The following is a 10,828-nucleotide window of genomic DNA, read 5'->3' as shown; positions in this document are numbered from 1 at the left end:
CCATTTTTAAAAAAAAAAAAGGGGTAACAGATAACATTTACATATGTGCAAAAGTTTTTTTACTTAGAGACAAAATGATCAGTCGGTAATTTTTCCAATCAAATTTAACTTTCAGTCAAAAACGTCCATCTAACTTCGGTGTGTTTTTTCTTTATGGCGTTGATGTGACGTTAACTAATCTTGGTAATTTGAATAATAAAACATTTTGGTGCTCACATCACCCACATCAGCAAATATAACTAAAAATAAAATTAAAATAAAAAACCCTGTTAAGAAAAACAACTGTTTGGTTTGTTCTCTGGAAATCAAATTCATCTCTGGGGGAAACACTTTCCACCAGCATCACCACGAGCAGGACAGTAGTGTTCATGAGTCTCTGGTGAACTTGTTGTGAAACCTAATTTCCGTGTGTCCACCGTGCCGCAGCTCTGGTCCGTGCGGCGGCTATTTTTAGCCCCGAGGCCGTGATAAGAACGATGGCAGTGAGACTGCTGCGAAATGTTCAGAGGTAATGAATCCTAGAAAACGCTAATCACGAGACACCCGCCCACAAGACACAAACAATACCCATACACTCATATAATGTACACAATCATCAGGGGGGGGAAGGGGGGGGTTCCTTCAAGGCTTTCAGGAGTCCTCAGTGTTGACGTCCAGCCTCCTCTGAGGGATGTAAACAGTTTTGGTGGCCGGGTGTCCGCCGCTGGTTACCACGGTAGCAAGAGGCGAGAGGGGGACCGGCGTGTGGAAGAAGCTGTGCTGGGGGAGCCCCGTCCCTTTAGGGGTGGTCATCACAGGCTGGAGGAAGAAGACAGCAGAGAATGATCAGTTAGTTTGACGGCTTTTGATCTTAAAGGTTTAGTTCAATCAAATCATGACTATGATTAAGACTTTCTACCAAACAGACTGTTCTCATGAACTGCTGACAGCTAGATGCATGTTCTTGTGGTTTTGGTGAACTGACGTTTTAAAGAGTAACTACACATCAGAATCCTGCTAGCTCCCTCCATCCCTGCATATTTAAAAAATGCAGCTGTAGTGTGTGTGACACGGGAGGTAAGAGGACACCGACCGGAGCGGACTGAAACTGACCACCGCTCAGCGTAGCATGACTGGTGATATGAAGCTGTTGGAGCCAACCGACCGTGAGCAGCTGCTGTCAGACTCTCTGTGGTTACAGAGCTGCAGACACACAGAGAGTCTGCTGGAGCTCTGACAGTCACTACCAGCACATTCACAGATCTTTGTAAAAGCTTCTGTCCAGCTCTCAGGTGTGTGTCAGTACTTAGCCGTAGCGCTGTTGTTTATCGTGGTTAACGTTAGCATCGTCAGCCCTGAATATCTCGCAAAGCTCTGAATATAGCAGAGTTATTGGCCGGCCCACAGAAAAGGAAGAAATCTTTGGCTTATTTGCATGACCACATCACCTCTCTGACATCTCTTATCACACTTGCTAACGCTACCTGCAGCTCTGTGTGAGAAGCACAAACTGAAGCTACAGTTAGCCGTTGTTCTGATATTTATACTTGGTGGGCGGATGATATGAAATACACCTGGAAGTGTTTATATTACGTCTCGAGTGGGGAGGAGCAGAGAGTTTGAACTGAATTTTCAGATCCAAGCAGACAGAAATAAGCTAATTTTGAGCACAAATAGCAGTTTTTACACACAATATTATCACATGCTAACACAGACTATCATGTGATTATATGTACAGCGTAAAGAAAATGATTTAGTGTGTAGTTACCCTTTAAAAATGCAAAATGTAACTAAACACAGCAGTTTTTTGTACCTGTTGTACACTGATGAGGGCCACCGGATGCGGGGGCACAGACTGCTGGACCGGCACAGGCGACAGCGGTTTGATGAAAACCATCCCTCTCTGCTGCAGAGCCAGCGGACTGGCCAGAGTGTTGGCGTGTTCTGGAGTCTGGGGGGCCGTGAAAGCGTTTACCGGGCTGGAGCCCGAGATCAGGCCCAGGTTCTGCAGGGTGAAGTTGAGGATGGCGGGGCTGGGGCTGTGGAGGCGGTGGGCCTGCTGGGCGGCGTGGGGCGAGGCGGTGGCGGCGGCGGCAGCAGCAGGGGGTTTGTGAAGACGAAGGCCGGTGGGTGTAATCTCCTGGGCTGGTGGAGGTCTGGAGCCTGTGGAAGACAAAACGGTCCCGTCTGTTCATTCTGATGTAGTTATTGACTGGAGCTGAACTTCAGCCTTGTTGACAGGTTTCAAATCTAAACTACTGTAAGAAGAAAATAAATTTAAAGAGAATCACCTGTGTTTGAACTGATTAGTTGATTGATTTAGTTGAAAATTAACAGATAAGTGATTAATTATGCAAAACCTTCTCTTGTTCTTGCTTCTTAAATGTGAGAATTGATTTCTTTTGTCTCTTTTCTATCACTGTAAATTAATATCTTTGGGATTTTGACAGTTAAAAAAGGAATTTAAAGATGTCCCCTTGTGATGGACATTTTTTTATTTAGTTATTTAAAATCAAATTGCCCAAATCTAAATATAACAAAGTAAAATCTTTCACTATAGTTTGGCTAAAGACAAACTCTTGCACCCTGAGATGTAAATCATCATTTTATCTAACGATATAAATACCTGCAGTTGGTGTTTGGAAGATGTTGTAAGTGGGAGTTGAAGCTTTGTTGTTTTCTCCACCTGAAGCTTGTATTTCCTTGTAGCCGATAAGGGATTGCTGGGAGATTGGGATCAGGTATCCAGCTGGCACTAAAGTCTGAAGGAAGCAGAGAAATAAATGTTACACTCATTCTGATCAACAAATACAACAATCTGCGTCCTAATCTGGTTGGAATTTGTGCTCTAAAGTCTTTCTGGGTTGTGAGCGGCGTGTTTGCGCTTTTACCTCGGTGTGGAGTTGTCCCGGCGTGAGCGGGACGTCTCTGACCGGCGTCAGTCCCGCCTCGCTGTCGGAGTTCGCCGTCTTGTCTTCCCTGTCCAGGAACGTCTCCAAGCTCTGCTCTAGAGGCTGATGGGCTACGGCGCCTACGGCGGGGGTGTTGACGAACTCGGGGTCCAGGTGGAGGGCGCGAGGCGAGGGCCGACTGGAGAGCTGACCGCCGCGACGGGCCTTCAGACGAGCCTGCAGGATCTCGCACAGCTTCGGGGAAGTGTCCTGTGTGAGAGACAGAGAGGGAGAAAAGATACGTTATAACATGACACACAAGTTTTAAGTGATTCTGTGTTTTACACATCTGTTTCATTAATAGCACATCACGTTTTTGTTGTGCAGAATATTGAAGAAGACTAGTCAGTTGCTTTCCTAACGGCCTGGAACACCGTGGTGAAGACAGCGAGCAGCATCATAACAAGAGATATGAAAGGAAATCATCTCCCTCTGTTGTTTCAATCAGGTTCTGTCCTGTCATTTCCATTTGGTGTAACTACTTTTCTTCAAATGTTCCTCTACTTTTCCTCCACTCAGTGGTTCTTCTACATTTTCTTCTTTATAGCTACTTTATTTTTTCTGATTTGCACGCCTGTGCAGTATTGTACACCTCAGTCATTCCTATATTTCCCAGCATGCCTTCGTTGTTGCCTTTATTTATGGGGTTTACACAGTAATTAAGATTTATAGTACATTTACGTTAGGAAAAAAATTTCATGTCTTGCAACTGTATCATGCTGTGGTCTGTTTACGGCTCCTGTGGGTGTAGAAACTTGCTGTCATGCTTCTTCTTTTTTTTTTTTTTTAAATCCACCCCATAATGTGGGGGCAAAATATCAAGAACACTTTTCCATAATAAACATGAAGTAGAGTTATCACCGTTCTGACAATGTCAAAACTGAAAATGTATAAGCTCTGTAAAAGTAGAATTTATAGCAGAGTTGTTATATTTCACAGGTGTTCCTAATAAAGAGCACGCTGAGTGTAAAAAGTTTAACAGTATATTTATTTTGCTCACCTTGAAGTTGGAGTCCGTCCTCTTGGCTTTAGAGGGGCTGCTCTCTGACGCTGAATCAGAACACAGCCGTTTGAGCACCAAGGGGCTGACGTCCGGCGCCCTGGAGGCCGACTGGCTCTTTGCGGCCGACTGGGCCGTCGGGCTCCGCCCAGTCTTATCCTCGAAGGTCATGGAGCGTACGGCGAGGCTGGTGGGCTGCGGCCTGGCCAGAGGGTTCGGCCTGAGGGAGGAGGAGCGTAAAAACACGGCGTAGGGACCGCTCCCCTGCTGCTGAGGTAACAGGACGGGGATCAGGGGTGAACACTGCGCGGGGATGTAGGCGACGGTGCCCGGCGGCTGGGCCGGCAGCTGGGCGTGAGGGGTGAGGTGGACAGTAGTGTTGACTCGCAGCTCTTGCGTCGGAGTTAGTAACGGTTTCTGAGGTGGTTCCATTGAGCTGGAAGCGGTCGGCTCCAGCTGCTCGGCAGCTGTGCGCGGCTCAGTGGGAGCAGGATTTGGATCTTCGTCTCCAGTCCTGGAACAGAAGCAGATTAATTAGCCTCGTTTAACCCTAAAGGGCTCTACGAGGAATAACAAATTATAAAATCTAAGGCTGGGAGCTGAGCAGTACAGTTCTCTTGCTCTCCATCCAGTGTTCTATTACAAACAACTCAAGAGTTGCAACAAAGGGCAGCTGACTCGTTTTCATATTTTTGGCGATCAGTGATCCTGCGTCCTCATTACTGTGTGGCCCTGCAAGTCACGCTGCTCTGCTCTTGAGTATTACACTGCTTAATAACAAAGTGAAATTAGATTTGACTCAAGTGTCACTACAATTCTCTTAACAGTCAGTTAAATAATATTTAACTGCAAAATAATCAACTTATTTCCATCCCTGACAGAGATGCCTCATCAGTAGAGCAGAAACACATCAACTCATTCAGATATGAGTGTTGCTACAAAGAAAACAAAACACCAGAGTTTGTTTGGAAGCAGCCTCTTTCTTAGGTGGACTAGGTGCAGGTCTTTGTTCTGCACCAGACTACACTCCTTTAAATGGACAAATGCACCAGATTTCATTTAAAGAGCCTCAAACAGTTTTAGTGTAAACAGTGAGTCTAGATGCAGACTTACGCTGACTCCTGGTCAAGTTCGATCTTACAAATAGCAGCAAGTTGAGCCATCTTGTTTGGGAAGTCAGTGTTTGACGAGTCACCTGAAAGCGAAAGAGGAAACCAAGATTAGTGTCATCACGCCATTCATAAAGACACACCGCAACGGCGACCTGGTCTGAAGAAACGCTGTCTGTACTCACTGAGTGAACTCTTGACAGGACTGCTGGGTGCGGAGTTGATCTTGCGCCGGTCGTCCTGAATGCTCTTAGCCAGCTTTATGAGGGAGGGGTGTCGGGTGAAGCTGCGTTTAGCCCCCGTTGATGGAAAGAGGTTTTTGGCACAGTTGTCTACAGAGGGACGCAACTCCAGTACGCTTGTCTTCTTGGTGGGTGGACACTTGGATGTGGAGCTCTCTAAGTCTGAAACAAGAGTTTAATGTTTAGTCTTAAGACGACGATGCTGAGCTCGAAAAATTCACTCGAATTGTGGGTCAAAAATATGAACACTAACACAACAGGAAAAGAAGTTCTCCATACCTTTGACTTCTGGGAATTCTTCGGGGCCGACCCATTCAAACGCCGGTTTCCTCCCCCTCTCTTCCGTCACGTGGACTTTCTCAATCAGTTTCAGGCTCCGCAGCACGTTGGCTATATCGTACAGCCGCCGCACTTTGGCTGCAAACACACGACAGACAGCGAGGTTATCTACTGCACCTGCGTTTTAATGTAAACATCTTCAGGCTTAAGAGTGGACTTCAGTGTCATCAGCAGTACAATGATGCACTCACTCTTGAACTTGTTCTTGTCTTGATCCGCGCCCTGGTCCTCTCCGATCAGGATTTTGGCGGCTACGTCCAAACTGACCACACGAGGATTAGACACCAGGAAGAGCATGACGAACTTCTGGCTCATCACCCGCAGAGATTTGTCCTTCCGACTGTTAACGGAGGCTGGAGAGGACAAAAAAGGAGGTTAAAAATGTGATCGCTACACCACAAAAACACTAAACATTTACATTGTAAAAGCCAGAAAAACTCTGCAGCCAGCTCTCTCACCTCCTTTGAACTCTACTCCAGGAAGCTCCACGAAGAAGAGCTCCTTCTGTCCCTGTTCGCCGTTCTCCAAGTCCACCACCACCTCGTTCTCCTTCTCCTCCCCGTCAAAGTCGAACTCCTTGTCCAGGAGACGGTGCCGGATCTGCTGCATCTGCTGTCCGTACCTGTGTTCCTCGCCCACCTGCTTCAGAATGGCCAGAGTCTGAGCCAGTTTGGTCCTGCCGTGCCACGTGTAGCGGTTCTTCGCCGAGCGGCTCACCATGTGCAGGCTCTCCAGCACGTTCATGATGTCGTAAATCCGCCGGCGCTCCACGTCTGTGATGACAGAAAACACAAGTTGATGAATCACAGTAAAGAAAACTGAAACTCACAAGAGGGAAAAGTGGAGTTCAAGCAAACTACAGTAATTAATGTGGTATTAAAGTGTCTACAAACTCATATATTTGTGTTTATGAGAATAAACTAAAAATTACAATTATAATCAGTGTGAAAAATGTTTGACAGTCAGCTTTCATGGGCATTTGGTGTTGTTTTGTCTGGAATAGAAATAACTAATGAACTGCAGTTATTACAGAATCATTATCCCAGTAATTGTTTTCAGGCAAAATGTACATTTAAATTAATACTAATTTGCTGTATCTGCTAGTAAAAATACCAAACATTTTCTCGTTAATAGTTTTTCAGATGTGCACATTTGTTTTCCTCTCTACATCATACCATAATAGGTTGCTTTGGTAACCTCTGACGGGCATTATATAAACTGAGTGATGATACAAGAACCTACAGATTCATGAGTAATGAAAGCAACCCATTAGCTGCTGCCCTGATTGTAATGATTTTAGATTTAAAAAAAAGCGTCGATATAGCAGACGTACTGAGCTCAGTGGCCACATCGTCCAGGCAGATGTCGTTGTTGAGGGCAGGGTTTGGGTAATCTGGATAGCGGGCGAGGAATTTATGACAGAGTAAACCCAAACTCTTCTCTTTTCTGCTGATCATCTTCTCTGACTCTTCTCCATTTTCAGTGTCCTGCAGGGAGATGACAAAACAGATGAAACACGTATTCCTTTGAACATCTTGACTCATCAGAAAGTGTGTGTGTGTCACAAACTCTTTTCTACCTGCATAGAGTCGGGACCTTCCCGTCCGTCCGTGTCAGTGCACAGCTCCTTCTCTCTGTTCCTGATGTCAGGACTAGCAGCGCTGATGAGCATTTTAAGGTTGGAGGTCGGCGTCCAGGGGTCGACAGAGCCTACTTCCCTTCCTTTTTTAGGTGTAGTGAGGGGACCCATGGTTGGCTGGCTCTCCGCTGAGACTACACACGGGCCAGTTGATTTCTTTGGAGTATTTACAGGAACCTGTGGTGCTACAAAGCCACCATCCTAATCAGCAAGAGAAGAAAGCAACAGATAATTATTTATATGCAAGCTTATCCCTTCTTACTGCAGTATTCTGGGAATTATCACAAACAAGTTATATCTGAGAAGCATTTAGACTCCTCACTTACTGACCTGGGAATCAGACTGGGAGAGGTTTTGAGATTCAAACGCTGTTCTTGACATTTTCCACCTTTGCATAAGAATTTAATAAGGATTATATTAGCTAACGTTAGCTAGGGTTTAACACAGAGATAAGTGCAGCTCAGGGATTGTGTAAAATATCAGGAAAATCTTTAAAAACTGAACAGTATGAATGAACCTACACTAAGCTAGTTAACATGTATTCCATCTATCAAACTTTAAACATGCTACACTAACATTATGCAATCTTTTATTAGTCTGGTTTATCGCCCGTTTTAAGCAGCAGCATCTAATCCTAAACTAAACTTTACATTATTAACTCTTTATCATTAATTTCGGCATTACAGCTATGTAACGTTAAAATTATTAACGTTAAAATTATCAACGTTACAGCAAAAATATTTTCGGAGGGATCGTCCTACCGCTTTTTGAGTGCGATATATTTGTCCGGAGCCCACATTATTTTTTAACAGCACTGACACGAGTTAGAAATGTACCGATGGTGTAATTATATTAGTCTGTTTTTCCTTTCTGGTGTAATCTATCATAAAAAATCTGTTTAAATCTAATCAAAACACCAGATTGATATTGGCGGTAACTGACGTGCGTTCCATCGAATCGCCGGACCCAACGGACGGCGCGGTCCCGCCCTTTTTCTGTGAAGTAGCCAATGGGAGCGCGGCGCGAGGCAACGTAGAGGAAGTGAAAAGAGTGTCCCGCGCAGGTAAATATTTTTTGAAATCCTTGGCGCGGAACATTTATACGGTAACAGCGGCGGCTCGCTTTAAACTTTGAAACATTTATAGTGAAGTTCCTGTCGTTATATCACTACAAAGCAACACTGTTTCGTTGCTAATGTGACAGTTTTAATAGCGAATGTTTCCCTATATTGTAATGTTTGTTGTCGTGCAGCCAGCTCCGAGCGCCCGCCGTCTGAAGAGGTTTTAGGGCAACTTAACTAAACACAATTAAACCGGATAATCCTGAAAGTTTTTCATACATCAACACCTTTGTTTAATAGAAAAGATAAAGACTTTAGTTACTGTAATATGGCCGGAGTGGAAAAAAGTTTACAGCGAGGAGGAGGAGGCGGTAACTCAGCGACGCCGAAACCAGAGATTACGCCAAACAAACCATTTCGCACTAAAACTAACAAATGTTAGCAAGATAAAACACATAATAAAAGTCTGAACTTACTCAAATCCGCCAAACAAGCCTTGCTCAGAGGAGACGTCCCATCTTCGTGGTAATGTGTTGTGGATAAGTTACCTCCAAAAAAAAAAAAAACGATCAGTCTGATGGGTTTAAAAATGGATTTTACGCACAAGACCAAGCGTTTCCACCGCAACAGCGGTCAGAATAAATATTTGAATATAAGAAACTGTACAAAATGTTCACGGCTCTTTAGTTTTTTACCAGTGGGCAGCAGCCTCTTGGTCAACTTTACTACAGTTGTGAAAAAGTTTGCCCAGTTGTGTGGGTGACCAGCAGCGTTTGGCCCGCCCAGTCCGAGCATGCGCGCTCACATCAGCTCGACACTTCCTCCCTGTGGGGGAGATAGGCGGGCCCAATTACTTGTACACGTAACCCTAATGAACCCTAATGAACCCTAGTCTCATGATCGATTAGTTGTTTGGTCTTTAATATATCAGAAAATGGTGAAAAATGGCGATCATTGTTTCCCAAAGCCCAAGATGCAACCTAAAATCTAATCTTTCCCCTGGCAAACAGTCCACAACCCAAATATACTCAGTTCACAGTCATGGAGGACCAAAGAAACCATTTACTAGAAAATAAAATACAAAAATACTCAATTTACTGTCATAGAGGACTAAAGAAACCATTTATTATGAAAATATTCACATTTAAGAAGCTGACACCAGAGAATTTTAGCAAGCTAATATGAAGCTTCAGTCGTTCAAATTAGTCAAATCAAGTAGATATCTTTCAACGTTACAGTCTTTTTAGTGCCAACTCCCTCTTTTTGTTACTATACTTCCACCGCAGCTCAACAAGGAAACACTGTCCAAGGAAACACAAAGAGGGAATTTGATGCTATAAAGACTGTAAATGTGTCAGATATCCACTTGATATGACTAACTCAGACTACTGAAGCCTCATATAAGCTTCACATCAACTTTTAAATGACTGTGTGGACACATTGAGGATTTTGGCCTCCATCACTTACATTGAAAGCACATTTGAAGGAGATCTTTTAATAGTCAGTATGAACGGGAGGAATGATTACAGCGAGGAAAACTTCTTTCACTGTTCATATGGACACCTGACTTGATAAACTGTGAACCAGTCCTTTAATGTGAAACATGTAGGCCTGTGATTAATATTTCTGCAGCTCCTTTACAGGTTGCTCATGCGTTTTAATGTAAGTCTAATGTATATTTTGATTTTAAATTCCCATTATATTATAATATTCCTGCAGCGAGCATGGCCGGATTAACCTCTTAAAGGAACCTGAGCCAAAAATTTGCTGTTCGGCCCCCACTGACCAACCTCCACAACCAAGTCCTGCCCTCGTCCACAAAGCCCCGTCAGGTATTATACTTTTTGTCACAAGGGATTTTTCTTCTGTGCTAAGTGTTAAAGTAAAGCTATTTGTTGTCACTTTTTTTCAACAAAGTTTGCTTAAGCATGTAGGGAACATGTGGGATTCCACGTATCTCTTGCTGAAAGACGGGGAAACAAGTCTCCGGCTCTGTGATTTAGGACGGCTACGAACTGTGTATCACGTTTACATGCACAGATGCACTCTAACCCGATTATACAGCAAATAACCAAATTAACATAATTACTTGATTGAAGCCTTTTCATGGTTTGCGGTAAAATGAGGTTTACATGATTTGATTACTGGGTCGTTTCTGCAATAAGGTTTAACTGCTTACAGGAAATATAGTGGCAGCACAAAATAATAGATAAAAAAATGGAAGAATAGAGAGGTTATTGGTCCCAGCTGGATAACCAACCGGGGTCATCAAACATCCCCGGGTCACTGCGTGTCAGTAGGTTTGGGTGATTCGATTAGGCCTAATTGGAAAGTTTTGTGAGAATCACTCATTTTGTGGTAGTTTTTAGACCCTTATTATTTCATTTTATATTTTTCTCACATGATGCATATTTCTAAATAAAGTATTATTCCAGCATAGGAGTGTGCTGGTTGGTTTTTGGGGTCTGTGGGAAAATAATTGTGGGAAACATTTTGATCCTTTAGTTAA

General features: G+C 43.8%; 1 protein-coding gene across 4 annotated transcripts; it reads right to left on the bottom strand.

The window, feature by feature from the left end:
- Positions 1-12: 12 nt before the first annotated feature.
- Positions 13-9,264, bottom strand: e2f8 (E2F transcription factor 8). 4 transcript variants are annotated; one of them, XM_042412017.1, is made up of 15 exons: positions 9,015-9,264; positions 8,796-8,867; positions 7,590-7,647; positions 7,200-7,460; positions 6,954-7,107; positions 6,079-6,393; positions 5,812-5,973; positions 5,561-5,698; positions 5,225-5,443; positions 5,044-5,125; positions 3,931-4,444; positions 2,871-3,140; positions 2,606-2,741; positions 1,793-2,142; positions 13-798 (listed from the first exon to the last, which is right to left on the bottom strand). In XM_042412017.1, exons 3-15 carry the CDS (start codon positions 7,638-7,640, stop codon positions 631-633), a joined length of 2,820 nt encoding a protein of 939 aa, XP_042267951.1. In that variant the 5' UTR covers positions 7,641-7,647; positions 8,796-8,867; positions 9,015-9,264; the 3' UTR covers positions 13-630. The 4 variants fall into 4 exon arrangements, with proteins under 4 accessions (XP_042267951.1, XP_042267970.1, XP_042267942.1 ...); XM_042412036.1 differs by lacking the exon at positions 7,590-7,647 and having other exon boundaries at positions 9,015-9,263; XM_042412008.1 differs by lacking the exons at positions 8,796-8,867; positions 9,015-9,264 and adding an exon at positions 8,021-8,189.
- Positions 9,265-10,828: the final 1,564 nt, after the last annotated feature.

This window comes from Thunnus maccoyii, chromosome 1, assembly GCF_910596095.1.
Source record: "Thunnus maccoyii chromosome 1, fThuMac1.1, whole genome shotgun sequence".
NCBI lineage: Eukaryota > Metazoa > Chordata > Actinopteri > Scombriformes > Scombridae > Thunnus > Thunnus maccoyii.
The sequence above is the reverse complement of the archived record's forward strand: the minus strand, read 5'-3'. Positions and strand labels throughout refer to the sequence as shown.